Raw genomic sequence first — 15,242 nt, 5'->3', positions numbered from 1 at the left:
CACACCCGTCCCTCCTCAGCCGCACCAATCCTCACCCATTGACTCAACCAAACTGGTCAGCCACCCCACCCCGCCGATGACAACCCCTTTCCTCCTTGCCACCAGAAACACCTCATTTTCTCTCAATATCTCTCTCCCCATATGTAAAGAAAGAAAGCCAACCCATAGACGATACAAAATAAAGTTTTTTTACATTAAATTATGGGTTTTGATTTTCCCGCTCTCTTTTTGTCCATTTACACTCCCTTTATTTTTTAATACTTTTTACTATAACATATACAAGAGAGTGTAAGTAGATAAAAGAAGAGTGAGAACATACAATTTCCAACAAAAACGAGTGTAAGTGAACAAAAGAGGAGTGAGAAAATCAGCTAACTAAATTATTTCTCTTCGAATCAAATGACAAAAAAAGAACAAACACAATTCAATTTTTCCCCAAACCAAGGCCTGGCAAACCAATCACATAAACAAAACCCCAACGCACAAACTCAAAGCAACCATGGCCAATCTCCCACCGTCCAATCCAGCCACTCCATTCTTAATTATCACTATCAATCGTCTGATTCCAGCGCAAAGCTAGAGTTAAGCTTGGACAAGGGGAGGGATAAAGTGCAAAGCTAGAGGCGAAGTTTGGCGACATAGTCGAATGTCCAAAGCACCTTGTTGGCATTGATCTTATTGTAAAGGTGTTTATTATGACCGAGGAGGTCACGAACCCATATTCTAATGATGATGGCATCTTCAAAAAAACAAAGTAGGGAACTACAAGTGAATCTTTTTTTTCTTTTTTTTTAAGTCAAAACTACAAGTGAATCTTAATAAGTCATGATACTTCCAGTTTTGTCGAGCCGTGCTTTGATCTCAGTATTCTTTCTACGTAACCTTTCATATATAACATGTTTTACATATTTTTTGGACCTGCATGCCTGCGCCTGCTAGATTACACAGGCGTACTGACCAGCCACACACTTAATTCCAAGTTTTCTCTTATCATCAGATCTGAGTGCCAAAGCTATTTGACCAAAAGAAAAAAATTGTGCCAAAGACCGAAAATATGAACTCATTATTGCATGGTAAAATAAAAACCAAATGGCATCTGAGGATGGGGTGGTCCGCTTCAAATGCACACGTTTTGTTATATCTTTTTTTGGTCTGAATATGTACACATAATCTCAAATAAACTTCGTCAACGGCACAATTAAGTCTCTTTCGTAAAGTCATTCCGCATTTCGTTTTAATGATTTGACCGTCTAATAAACCTCATTTCTTCAAAAAAGTCACTGAAGTCAGGAAATATTCCCCACGTTCAACAATGCAAATATTTTCCTCCTTAACCTCATCCTCAGCTTACTCTCTTTTCTGAGATGTGTCTCTATCTTTTTTTAAGCTTAAACTTTTGTTTGTTATTTGTCCAATTCAAGGGAATGTATGAACATGGTCCCTTTTTTTTTTTTTTATCCCCTCAAAGAAATGGAGGGAGAGATTAGAGGTGTCAAACTGAACGGACCGGCCCAATACAACACGGGCACCACTCATATCTTTAGGTCATGTTGGAACGAAGTAATTAGGTTCAATGGGCCGATTTAGCCCATATCGGCCCGAAATTCAACAAACTTACCCGTTTAAAGCCTATTTATTAAATGATACTTGGTTTAGAGAAAAATAATACATAATATTATTACATTTATATCTTAAATTCGAGTTTTTTTTTTTATAAAGAATATATATTAAAATTTAATGTCTTCTTTATATATAACAAAATGATTTTGTTTTTCAAGTTTCAAATTTCAAAACTCAAACAATAATCTAGCCATTTTCTATTTAAATGTACTTTATATAAAATTATTGACCACACTCACGCTCACATACACTTGAAAATTGAAAACTGAAATCAGTTACCAAACAAGTTTTCAGTTTTTGAAAACAATACACATTATTTCAAAGTTCAAACAAACTTGGCGACCCCAAGATCCCCTTTCCTAGAAAACAAATACTAAATCCTTCCCTAAACAAGACAAATTTCAAATCAAACACTTGGACAACAGCACAACAAAGGACCTTACACTCAAGTTCTCATCTTATCCAACTCATAGCGGCACAGGATTGATACACACTGAAGCAACACTATCTCTTGTGACCTTCCCAACATGTGTGAAGCCATCTTCCCCCTTGTAAAGAAGATCAGCCACTCGTGTTAAATTAAGAACCTGCTTAAGCATAGGCATCGGCACAGCAGTTGGTATGAGAAACTCCTCGTTTATGTCCTTCCACAAATCCATAATCTGTTTCTTTAAAACATCAACTGTCTCTTGCTCTGAGACCCCATATTGCTTCATGTAGCAATCAACACTGGAAGCAGCATGCCCCCTTTCTTTCTCAAACTGAAAAAATAAAATCCAAAATTAATGTCTTTTCGGATCATATGCGTGTACATAATTACTATAATTTATACGTACGTTGGTCGAAACAATATCATCCATGAGCCTCAAAATGGTGTTTGCAGCTCTAACAATTTTGGGGTCATTGAGCAACCACTCAAATGACTCCTTTGTTACAATATCTCCCATGCCAAGTAAAGAGATGGTTGTAAGGAAGGTGTAACATATAGAAACCGTTGCAACACTCATATACTCCTCCATGCTTGGAATTCGTCCTTCGTGGAGCCATCGCGCCTCGTCGAAATAGGATCGAGCTCGATCTTTCATCTGCGCCATATATATATTGAGCAAGAACAAAACTAGTGTATATTTTGAAAGCAAATTAAGTTGTGCGTATATCATGTTTTACATACAGCTTGTATTGCATAAGGAACTCGGTATGATCCTCCTTCCTTGACCATCTCCACCTCACTTTCATTGAAAAGATTCAAGAATGCATGGTAAAATATTTTCATGTAGTTTGGGGAGTTCATTACTGCAATTGAGATCCCACCTGAAAAATATAGTTAAAACTAATTAACCTGTCAATTGCTTCAGTAAAGACCACTAGTTCTTCAAATGTGCCAAATGCATCGTAGATATCGTCCATTGTCGTTAGCAAGACACTCACTTTCGTCATAATTTTTCTCCCCTCAGAATACTGAGGCTCAAAATACACTCCCACTGTGCAAAAGTCTAGTGCTCTCCACCATCCTATCTCTTGCAAATGGCAGCTTCTTTTCAAAGTCTAGTGCTCTCCACCACCTAAACATTTATTGTAAATATATTAATCCCTAATTGAACTTCGCAAAGTAGACCCCTCATGTCATGCACACAGATATAATTAAAAGAGAGACTTCATTATATTACCTAGTTATCTCTTGTAGCTCCTTTTTGTGTAAAGGCTGAATAAGATTGAAATCTAAATTTGCAAGTTTCAACAAGCACTCATTATGTGAAGCTTCGTCTTGGTAGATCGACATGTAACGCCTGGCACCTAATCTCTCTAAGACTTTTTCTCAGAGGTCTCTCTAAGGCCTGAGTTATTTGTGCAGCCAATGGATTGCTTACACGGATTGTTGCGGACTCAAGGTGAGTGGTGGTGAAAGCAAGAGCCTCTTCTAGTATATCTTCTCCATGCACCCTCAGATGTGTTCCTTCATAAAAGCTTAGCATGCCGGACACATCAGCAATTAAGCTTTCCTTGAAGCTACCATTTTCATCTTTGAACTTGTTGAATATATCTGGTTTTGATGGTCAAAAAATGGACAAAAAGATAAGAACTAGAATAATAGTAGCCCAAAGTCTCTCACACCACAGTCCACAAGTATATCAATTAATTTCTATATAAACCTACCACATGAAACATCATGTCCATGTTGTCGTAGTAGTCAAAAACAAAGAGCAACATTGTATAGATCTAAGATCACCATCACTGTCATGGTCAATGTAGTATGCATGCGTTCCAGTGCTTCTTCGATTTCTCTTTCGAAATGGTATGCCACGCCAAGGTGCTGGATTGCATCGATTAGCTTGAGCTGATGTGAAAGATTACTTTCACTAGTTGTGAATACTTCCCTCCTCACACCTTCTTTCAGTTCGTCAACCTGCCCTTGCTTATGAGCGTGAGTTATCTGCAGCAACAAATTAAATGAGTAAAAACATGTTGAAATTTTTTTTATAAAATTGAAATAACGTCCATATAGTTGGCGAGAGACTTTTGTTGGCAAACTAATCTACACCACACAATCAAACGAACATCATCAATGTGAATCAGATTCATAGTATATAGTCTCACAAAAGAAGATTTCCGTGACAAAAGTGACATATAATATTTAGGCAAATAAATTGCATGCATGATATCCATTACAATGTCTTGTGAATCATCGTAATTGATAAATTGATCCCCCCAATTGCTTGGGTGAAAATTAGTTGTTCTACGAGCAATAAGGGTGGGCATCAGGACCGGAAAACCGGAAGACCAAACTGGATAGGCAAAAAAAATCGGTTGACCAAAAAGTCAACAAACCAGACCGAACAGGACCGAACAAGTTCCAACTAGTTTCGGTTTCAATTTTACACCGCACCAAACCGGACCGGACCGAACCGGACCGGTTGTATTATTTTATTTCAAAATTTTAAAATCCAATGCTATATTTTAAATTTTATAATTAATATTTTTCCAAATTCAACTTCAAAAAATTTCTCATTATATGAATTGGGTCATTTGTTAAATTTTAAGCCAAAAAAATAACTTATTTATTATCATTTTAATTTTAAAAAAATATTATTATTTTTGAAGAAAAATAAAAATAATCAATAATCAATAATCTGGTTCAAAATCGAAACCGATCAGAACCGAACCGCCAATTTTTAAAAAGAATTTACTTAAACTGGTCCGACCTGAATTGGCTAAATAGTACCAATTCCGGTTCCGGTTTGAGGTGAGAATCGGACCATGCCCACCCCTAACGAGCAATTTCACCAACCATAGCATTTTGTGATTCAGCTGACGAACCAACTTGGATAGACATGGTTTGCATGCTTTTTTTTCTTTTGTAGGGAAAGCTTAGTCGGTGTAGATCACAATGCTTATACAATCGTGTATATATAGGCGAGGATCGGCATCTAGATTCAATTATAGCGCAAATAAAAAAATCAATTAAACTGCATTTTAATCAATTTTGACACAAAAATGTCATTTTGCTCTTGCATTTAATAGAAAAGTTAACAAAATTGACGACAGGACCATAAAACGATCAACCCGTTTTGCAATGACAGTTTCTAAATTCAATAATAATAACTGAAATTGAAAATCATTTCATTTTCACTTCCACTTTTTTAAAAAAATTGAAAACATGTCTGATAATTAATTTCAGTTTTCAGATTTAAAAAAAGTGAAAACTCATTTCAAAATCAAGCTTGATCTCGAATCTACCAAAAATATATTTCAAATTTTAGTTTTCACTTTTCACTTTCTTTTTTTTTCACGCTTCACTTTCTTCTTTTTTCACGTGACGCTCTCGCTCTCATCTCCATCTCTGTCACTCGCTGCTCCATCCGTCAATCGCTCTCTTCTTTCTGCCTTCGTCTCCTTCCCTACTCAGATCTACCTCCCTTTAAGGTATGAAAATTTATGTATTCTCTTTGATTTTTATTTTGTTTCTCTTGGATCTCATGGCCTCTCGGATTTTACTGTTTTTTCATCTAGGTTTGGTTTTTTTTTTTTTTTTTGGTATATTTGATTGTAATATTTTGATGAAAATTCAACCTTGTGGAAAATGGCCTTAACTTGCAGACTAAAGGTCTTTGATTCGAATTTCCATAACATCATAATTGTGTGTGAGAGAGAAATCCCCCTCCTATGGTACTAAAAAAAACACATATGACAACTTTTAATAATGTGCTAGTATTAAAGGTGTTCATTGTAAAAAAAATAAAAATTCTGCTATAGAGAAAGTGAGGGGCGACCCTGTATTTTGGATGATCTTCTACCATTCAAGAATAAATTATTGAAAATGATTAAAGAAGACAGATAAATCAAAACTCAAGAACCGACATTTCTTTATTAAAGTTGAACTTCGTCTAGCCAAACATATCTATAAGAAAATACACACATGCAAAATAAAAGGTAAAAATCTTAAGAGAAAGAAACAATACACACACACATTATTCCCTAAAAATGACTCGATCAAATCCAAGCTTGTACAAAAGGCCATCTTATCCAACTCACAGCGGCACAGGATTAATACATACTGAAGCAACACTATCTTTAGTGACCTTCCCAACATGTGTGAAGCCATCTTCCCCCTTGTAAAGAAGATCAGCCACTCGTGTTAAATTAAGAACCCGCTTAAGCACAGGCATCGGCACAGCAGTTGGTCTGAGAAACTCCTCGTTTATGTCCTTCCACAAATCCATAATCTGTTTCTTAAAAACATCAACTGTCTCTTGCTCTGAGACCCCATATTGCTTCATGTAGCAATCAACACTGGAAGCAGCATGCCCCCTTTCTTTCTCAAACTGAAAAAATAAAATCCAAAATTAATGTCTTTTCGGATCATATGCGTGTACATAATTACTATAATTTATACGTACGTTGGTCGAAACAATATCATCCATGAGCCTCAAAATGGTGTTTGCAGCTCTAACAATTTTGGGGTCATTGAGCAACCACTCAAATGACTCCTTTGTTACAATATCTCCCATGCCAAGTAAAGAGATGGTTGTAAGGAAGGTGTAACATATAGAAACCGTTGCAACACTCATATACTCCTCCATGCTTGGAATTCGTCCTTCGTGGAGCCATCGCGCCTCGTCGAAATAGGATCGAGCTTGATCTTTCATCTACGCCATATATATATTGAGCAAGAACAAAACTAGTGTATATTTTGAAAGCAAATGAAGTTGTGCGTATATCATGTTTTACATACAGCTTGTATTGCATAAGGAACTCGGTATGATCCTCCTTCCTTGACCATCTCCACCTCAATTTCATTGAAAAGATTCAAGAGTGCATGGTAAAATATTTTCATGTAGTTTGGGAGTTCATTACTGCAATTGAGATCCCACCTGAAAAATATAGTTAAAACAAATTAAATGGGATATTCTCAAGGAAAAAAGGCAAGAATTAATTGCTTATTTCAAATTATTAACCTGTCAATTGCTTCAGTAAAGACCACTAGTTCTTCAAATGTGCCAAATGCATCGTAGATATCGTCCATTGTCGTTAGCAAGACACTCATTTTCGTCATAATTTTTCTCCCCACAGAATACTGAGGCTCAAAATACACTCCCACTATCCAAAAGTACAACTCCACCATCCTATCTCTTGCAAATGGCAGCTTCCTTTCAAAGTCTAGTGCTCTCCACCACCTAAACATTTATATGTAAATATATTAATCCCAAATTGAACTTTGCAAAGTAGATCCCTCATGTCATGCACACAGATATAATTAAAAGAGAGACTTCATTATATTACCTAGTAATCTCTTGTAGCTCCTTTTTGTGTAAAGGCTGAACAAGATTGAAATCTAACTTGGCAAGTTTCAACAAGCACTCATTATGTGAAGCTTCGTCTTGGTAGATCGATATGTAACGCCTGGCACCTAATCTCTCTAGACTTTTTCTCAGAGGTCTCTCTAAGGCCTGAGTTATTTGTGCAGCCAATGGATTGCTTACTCGGGTTGTTGCGGACTCAAGGTGAGTGGTGGTGAAAGCAAGAGCCTCTTCTAGTATATCTTCTCCATGCACCCTCAGATGTGTTGCTTCATAAAAGCTTAGCATGCCAGACACATCAGCAATTAAGCTTTCCTTGAAGCTACCCTTTTCATCTTTGAACTTGTTGAATATATCTGGTTTTGATGGTCAAAAAATGGACAAAAAGATAAGAACTAGAATAATAGTAGCCCAAAGTCTCTCACACAACAGTCCACAAGTATATCAATTAATTTCTATACAAACGTACCACATGAAACATTATGTCCATGTTGTCTGAGTAGTCGGAAACAAAGGGCAACATTGTATAGATCACCATCATCATCACTGACATGCTCATGAAGTGTAGTATGCATGCGTTCCAATGCTTCTTCTATTTCTCTTTCGAAATGGTATGCCACGCCTAGGCGCTGGATTGCATCGATTAGCTTGAGCTGATGTAAAAGATCACCTTTACTAGTTGTGAATACTTCCCTCCTCACAACTTCTTTCAGTTCGTCAACTTGCCCTTGCCTATCAGCGTGAGTTATCTGCAGTAACAAATTAATTAATGACCAAAAACATGTGGAAAAAGTTTTTTTTTTATAATTGAAATAACCTGCATAATTAATGAGAACGAGTAATGTTCTCATGTGAATCAGATTCAAAGTATATATAGTCTCAGAAAAGAAGATTTTCGTGACAAAAGTGATATATAATATTTAGGCAAATAAGGTGCATGCATGATATCCATTACATACCATGTCTTGTGAATCATCATAATTGATGAACTGATCTCCCCAAATGCTTTTGTGAAAATTTGCTGTCCTACGAGCAATTTCATCTGGCTTAGCATTTTGTGATTCAGCTGACGAACCAACTTGGACAGACATGGTTTGCATGCTTTTTTTCTTTTGTAGGGTAAGCTTAGTCGGTGTAGATCACAATGCTTATACAATCGTGTATATATAGGCAAGGATCGGGATATAGACTCAGTTATAGATTTCTCTTATCATCAGTGTCAAAGTAACAACCGACAGCATCTTGGGACGTTTTGATATTTCCTTTTTTTTTTGTCTGAAAACGTTCTGATTGAAAATGATAACAATAATTCAATAATTCAATAATTCAATTATTTAATAATGTGTGGGGTATTATACATTATTAGGGGGTTGGATTAACTGAAATTTTCTATTACATGACTTAGATAATCCAATCCAACTTAATCCCAACCTTTTGGTAGGATTCATTTGATTAGGATTATGAATCCTATCCAAGTACATAATCCAACTCACTAAACAGACCCTTCAATTCTACCTCATAATCCAATCCAATCCCAGTCACCAAACATGACCAATAATTAATGCAAAAAAAATATAAAAAGGCAAAAAGTTATGGTTTCCATAACCTTTCTAAAGCTAACAAGTCTCTACTCTTTTTTTTTTCCCTTGAGAGGCTATATTTTATAAGCTTAATTACACCAATTTTCCCTGAAACTTCAGTCAAACCCCACTTTGTCCCCCAAACTCAAAATGGCCCATTCCTTGACCGAGATTTGGTGACCCACTTTGTCCTCTGCCATCAACTCCATCTAAAGTTGGTTAACTTTGATGACGTGGCATGAATGTTTTTGTAATTTCATACACATGGATCATTACCACCAATTGAGTAGGTGACGTGGTAAGTGGATCACACCTCCACATAAATAAATAAATTAATTAAAAATTAAAATAAATCATAAAAAAAAACCCTAGCCAACCCCCTCCTCAGCCACTCCAATCCTCACCCATTGACTCAGCCAAAGTGGTTAGCCACCCCACCCCGCCGACGACAACCCCTCTCCTCCTTGCCATCGGAAACACCTCATTTTTTCTCAATACATATGTGTAAAGAAAGAAAGCAAACCATAGATGATACAAAATAAATTTTTTTACATTAAATTATGGGTTCTGATTTTCCCACACTACTTTTGTCCACTTACACTCCTTTTGTTTTTTTAATACTTTTGACTATAACATATACAAGAGAGTGTAAGTAGACAAAAAAAGAGTGGGAACATAGAATTTCCAATAAAGCGAGTGTAAGTGAACAAAAGAGGAGTGGGAAAATCAACTCCCTAAATTATTATTATTTTTTAATCAAATGGCAAAAAAAGAACAAACACAATTCAATTTCCCCCAAAAAGAGGCTTGGCAAACCAATCACATAAACAAAACCCAAACGCACAAACTCAAAACAACCATGGCCAATCTCCCACCATCCAATCCAACGACTCCATTCTTATCACTATCAATCGTCCGATCTGAATCGTCAGATTCCAGCGCAAAGCTAGAGGTAAGCTTGGACAAGGGGAGGGATAAAGTGCAAAGCTAGAGGTGAAGTTTGTTTGGCGACATAGTTGAATGTCCAAAGCACCTTGTTGCCATTGATCTTATTGTAAAAGAGTTTATTATGACCGAGGGGGTCACGAACCCATTTTCTAATGATGATGACATCTTCAAAATAAAAAAATAGGGAACTACAAGTGAATCTTGATACTTTCAATTTTGTCGAGCCGTGCTTTGATCTCAGTATTCTTTCTACATAGTAAACCTTCCATATATAACATGCTTTACATATTCTTACAGACATAAAACTTTCATATAACATGTTTTATGTTCTTTTCTCTCCGTCTCTCTCCTCTTGATCATGCCCTTTGCATGTAGGAATTATTATTATTGTAACCATTTTTTGTTGTTGAAAGGGACAAGTTAGTGATGAGATATAAAATATCAATGATATTATCGTTTTCTTTTTTCTATTACTATTATTTTGCTTTTTGCTTTTTAATTTTTTGAAAGAAAACAATTACTATTTGCTTTTTTGTTGAAAGGACAAAGTTAATAATTGGATAAATATCAATGCTTTCTCCTTTTTGGGACCTGCATGCCTGCCACTGCTAGGTTAGAAACACAGGCATACTGAAAGCTATATGATCTGAGCCACAAAAACCAGCTACACACTTGTCCATCCTAGCAAGTTTTCTCTTATCATCAGATCAGAGTGCCAAAGATTTGACCAAAAGAAAAAAGAGATATTTAGTTATATACAAAAGAGATATTTAGTTATATATTCATTCTTAGCACTAATGATATAGATAAATTTTATATCATTTAATTTCTATAAATAAAAAAAAACCCAAAAAAGACATATCAAAACGTGTGCATTTCAAGTGGATCCATCCTCAAATACTATTTGATTTTGGCTTAATTATGCACATGCTCCCTGTGCTTTCAAAATTATCTCAGATTACCACCTATGTTTGCAAACGTCTCAAAGTACCCCTCAACCTTTTAAAAACCGTCTCACGTTACCCGTTCCGTCAATTTTTTTTACGTTCCGTTAAGTTTTATGTTACTTGTTCGAGAACAGCAGCCCATTCCCATTCAAGAACAACAGCCCCTCTCCTTTGTTATTGTTCATCCAAACAATTTTTGGGCCGCCATCTCCTCCTCTGGCCACCCCAAGCTATGGCATGGGTATCAAAAGAACCAACACGTTGTCCTCTACTAGCCTCACATCTCAGCCGCTGCTAACCGTCGTCTGAATTGCCGTAACAAGCAAGAATTGGCCGGTTTTTACCCAAAATCTCAATCGCTCATTCGGGCGATTCCGAGCACCATTTTCTTCGATCCAGGTATGGTTTTTCAACCTCTCGAGCTGTTCTTGCTGCTAGTTGTGTTGGTTATGAGAAATTTCTGAGTTTTGGACATAAGCGATTGAAAATCTGTCGGTTGGGGAGGGGCTGCTGTGAATGAGAGCGGGAAGGAGGAAAAAATAAGAAAAAGGAAGTAGGGCCCAACGTTAAACGGAACGTCAAAAAGCGACGGACGGGTAACGTGAGACAGTTTTTAAAAGGTTGGGGGTACTTTGAGACGTTTGCAAACACATGTGGTAATCTGAGATAAGTTTGAAAGCACAGGGGGCATGTACATAATTAAGCCTTTGATTTTTATTTTACCATGCAATAATGATGATTTTTTTAATTTAAAAAAAAAAAGGAAAAAAAAAAGACATCTTGCAGTATGTCGGCAAACTGCCTTCAAAATTAATGTGTTATATCCCATCACTAACTTGTTCTTATCAAGAACAAAAAGTTCGTTAATAATTTCTACATTCAAAATTATATCGTCACAAGGAAAAAGACAAAGAAAAAAGGATGTCATCATAATAATCAACTCTTTTACAAGAAGTCCAGTGCCAACAAGGTGGTTTAGACATTCAACTATGTCGGCAAACTGCACCTCTAGCTTTGTACTATATCCCTCCCTTCTCATAGCTTACCTCTACCACCCAACCTTCAATGTTTCTATAAACCAAATAGAAAACAATACGTATCACCTATCCAAGCTGGTCCAGCAGTAGTTCAAAGAGATGGAGGGAGAGATTAGAGGTGTCAAACTGACTGGGCTAGCCCGACACGACACGAGCACGACCTCTATCTTTAGGTCGTGTCGGAACGAGGTAATTAGGTTCAATGGGCCGAGTCAGCCCATATCGGCCCAAAATTCAACAAACTGGCCCGTTTAAAGGTTATTTATTAAATTATACTTGTGTTTAGAGAAAAATAATACATAATATTATTACATTTATATCTTAAATTTGAGTCTATTTTTTTAAAGAATATATATTAAAATTTAATGTTTTCTTTATATATAACATAATTATTTTATTTTTCAAGTTTCAATTTTTAAAACTCAAATAATAATCTAGTCATTTTCTATTTAAATGTACTCTAAATAAAATTATTAACCTCTTTTTCTTAGCAAATAATAAATATTATTAGTATATACATAATTATAAAAGAGATTTAAATGAAGTAGTAAAAAAATTATAAAAAAATACAATACGTAAGTCATATTTGGCTTGGGCCCATATCTGCCCGTTTAGTGGCCCGACACGAGAATGGCCCTAGCTCATATGAGCTCGAACTGTGAACTTAGGCTGAGATTGATGATTTTCCGAAATAGACGAATCCAACAAGACCTATTTATTAAATGAACTGACTCTAAATAGACCAAGATGGCCCAACACGACCCGTTTAACACCTTTGGGAGAGCTGCAGAGGATGGTCCCATGAACCAGGCCCGGCCACTCTACACAATTATTTCATGGTCAGCTTAAGTCCAATTTAAAAGAACTTGGGCTGGCCTAGCATCATGCCACCGACGCTTGAAATAGAGACCCACCCCAAAACAAAAACAAAAAAGAGTCCAAGTTTTTATTCTACTTCTCTTTCGTTATAATTGCAGCCAAAAAATAAATAAAAAAAATAAACACACACACATAAGAAGTTATGGCTTCCTGAACCTTCCTAAAGGTGACGAGCCTCCACTCTCTTTTTCTTGAGAAGTCTATACACTCACAGAGCTGACAAGGTCTTCCACCATTTATAGGAAGCTCTCTGGTCTCAAAAAAAACTTGTATGGAACGGGATGTCATTGTTTTACTATTAATGTGCTATTTTCGATCGATCACAGATTATCACGTGAAAAAATTATCATCCTTACTATTAATGTGTTATTTTCGATCGATCACAGATTATCACGTGAAAAAATTATCATCCTTAATCGGCAGAGATAGCAAAATAATAAGTGTTTCTCCTCTGGTCTGGTATATACATTCAATTTATTCAGTCTCTTTTCTTTCTGGGTCTAATTTGAGACTTCAGTCTAAAGAAAGATACAGGAGGGAAATTAATACGAGAAACAAAGGAGAATTGTGCGTGTGAAATGTCAATTTCATTTCTGTATATGTTTTTCTTTTCACCAATTCAATTGGAACAATAATGATCATCAAAAAGGAAAATACAAAAAGCCCAGAACATAAAATCAGTCTAAGAAAGAAAAACAAAAATCAATAACAATACTTCAACTCCTGTTGAAGAGCTTGCTCGAGCCACAACCGAGATTCATCCATAAGCTCAGGGCTCAGTCTAAACATCAAAACACAGAACTCCATCTGATTAAGAGCCCCATCACCGTCGAAATCGCCTTCCTCCAACATGGACCGTAGATCATCATCGCTCAGATCCTGCAAGCCCAGCAGAGCAGAGTTCCGCTTGAGGCTCTCAAAGGTGATGACCCCCTTGTTAGAATCCATTAACAAATTGAACCCATTACAGAGCTCTCCGATTAAACCATCCCCACCAAGCTTGTCTGCCATGGTGGGCAGCAAATCTTGGAAATTGGATTGTGGGTTCTGCTGAGAAGCCATTGACAATCTGTAAATTGAGAAGAAGGAGAGAGAGAGTGAGGTAGAGAAGGTATGTTTGTTGGTTGGGGAAATAGAGATGGGGAAGAGTATATAAAGGAAGGAAGGGAAGAGAGGGGTTGGGTTTTCCAAGAAAGAGAGGCCAGGGAAGACAACTCAGGGACAGATAAGGGGGAATTCACTCGGTCTGTCCTGCTGAAGCTGCCATTGGGTTTCTGAGAAGGTCGTGAGGGGTATAATCGTCAAAGTATGTTTAAAAGAAAGGATTATTATAAGCGTGGGTAATGAGTGTGTGACCGCGTGATGGCCTTGGAGTTGGAGAATGCTTGGTCAAGAGAAAGATGCTGAGGGGTAAATAATGTCATTTAATAGGAAGGTGTCCTTGCATTTTCTTCCCTTCTTTTGTGGAAAGAAACAGATGGGATTTTAAGACCGGAGGCATTTTCCATTTGGGACAACTTCCATTCTCTTTCTCACGTAATACCGTTGCTATTTGTCGTGTGGACGTTTGCTAGAAGTTTGTGACAAACCGACTAGGCTATTGTGAGCGAGGCAACTCTCCAAAAGCCAAAGATCAATTGTCAATAAGGGAATATTAGCAACTTTCTCTCTAACTTTTTTTTTTTTTATCTTCTCCCTTTTTCTTTTGACATGTGTCCCTCTTTTTATACTTTTTTTTTATACAAGTTTACTTCTACTTTCCAAGTTTACCCTTATTATGAAAAGTAATTTTTTTTTTGGCACAACCTCTCTCTCTCTCTCTCTCTCTCCTCCCCTATCTCTTTTCACGATCAAACTCCCTCTATGTCCTCTAGATCTGAGATCTGCTCCATCCCCCTCATATCTATCTCCTCTTGGATCCTATTTTTCCTTATCTATCACATCTATCTTCGCCTCTATCTATGCTCGCTGCTCTCACCACCATGCTCCCTAGTGAACTGGTCGGATTTTGTCGCTAAGGATGTGCCCAGTGACGGTGGGTGGCTGGTTGTTTGTAATTTGTGATTGGGTGTGGCTGGAATCTCAATCTAGGGTTTAAAAATGTATGAAATTGGATTGTTTGGGGGAAATAAAATTGGGGAGGAAGTGATAAGTCAAAGAGGAACTAATTGTTGATGTAATATCGGCTCTGTTTCTTTGGATTAATTTGTACTTTTTTTTCTTTTGATTTTCTCACAATTTTTCATTTAATCAGATTTTTGTTTCAAATCCTTCTTGTTGAAGCAAACATGGGAGTTTCATCGTGAAAAGAGAGGGGAGGAGAGAGATAGTCTTATCGTGAAAAGAGAGAGAGAGGGAGGGTGTGCACATCGGATTTATTTTTTATTTTTTTATAATAAGGGCAAACTTGGAAAGTAAAAGTCAACTTGTATGATA

At 36.7% G+C, this 15,242-nt stretch overlaps 2 protein-coding genes and 1 pseudogene across 3 annotated transcripts; all 3 read right to left on the bottom strand.

The window, feature by feature from the left end:
- Positions 1-1,855: 1,855 nt before the first annotated feature.
- On the bottom strand, positions 1,856-3,874 carry LOC148918826 ((-)-alpha-pinene synthase-like; annotated as a pseudogene). The gene is made up of 5 exons (XR_016125261.1): positions 3,775-3,874; positions 3,288-3,661; positions 2,792-3,182; positions 2,457-2,705; positions 1,856-2,381 (listed from the first exon to the last, which is right to left on the bottom strand). The product of XR_016125261.1 is annotated as a (-)-alpha-pinene synthase-like (transcript).
- Positions 3,875-5,953: 2,079 nt separating this feature from the next.
- On the bottom strand, positions 5,954-8,556 carry LOC148918825 ((-)-alpha-pinene synthase-like). The gene is made up of 7 exons (XM_089048398.1): positions 8,375-8,556; positions 7,885-8,164; positions 7,399-7,771; positions 7,074-7,292; positions 6,851-6,989; positions 6,516-6,764; positions 5,954-6,440 (listed from the first exon to the last, which is right to left on the bottom strand). Exons 1-7 carry the CDS (start codon positions 8,513-8,515, stop codon positions 6,147-6,149), a joined length of 1,695 nt encoding a protein of 564 aa, XP_088904524.1. The 5' UTR covers positions 8,516-8,556; the 3' UTR covers positions 5,954-6,146.
- A 4,815-nt stretch (positions 8,557-13,371) lies between these two features.
- LOC103326301 (calcium-binding protein KRP1-like) lies at positions 13,372-14,070 on the bottom strand. The gene has a single exon (XM_008228514.2). The coding sequence runs from the start codon at positions 13,866-13,868 to the stop codon at positions 13,509-13,511; it is 360 nt and encodes a 119-aa protein (XP_008226736.2). The 5' UTR covers positions 13,869-14,070; the 3' UTR covers positions 13,372-13,508.
- Between the last annotated feature and the right edge of the window lie 1,172 nt (positions 14,071-15,242).

The sequence above is a fragment of the Prunus mume genome, linkage group LG3 (genome assembly GCF_029339155.1).
Source record: "Prunus mume cultivar Tortuosa linkage group LG3, ASM2933915v1, whole genome shotgun sequence".
NCBI classification, from domain to species: domain Eukaryota; kingdom Viridiplantae; phylum Streptophyta; class Magnoliopsida; order Rosales; family Rosaceae; genus Prunus; species Prunus mume.
Note: the sequence above shows the minus strand (reverse complement) of the source record. Positions and strands in the feature narration are given on the sequence as shown.

What these genes read in the sequence shown, in the direction of transcription:
- LOC103326301 (XM_008228514.2), bottom strand. Translation starts at nt 13,868, where the DNA reads ATGGCTTCTCAGCAGAACCCACAATCCAATTTCCAAGATTTGCTGCCC.
- LOC148918825 (XM_089048398.1), bottom strand. Translation starts at nt 8,515, where the DNA reads ATGCAAACCATGTCTGTCCAAGTTGGTTCGTCAGCTGAATCACAAAAT. An exon ending in ATGATGATTCACAAGACATG is followed by an intron (nt 8,165 to 8,374) that starts GTATGTAATGGA and finishes TTGTTACTGCAG; the next exon opens with ATAACTCACGCTGATAGGCA. An exon ending in TTCCTTATGCAATACAAGCT is followed by an intron (nt 6,765 to 6,850) that starts GTATGTAAAACA and finishes TATATGGCGTAG; the next exon opens with ATGAAAGATCAAGCTCGATC.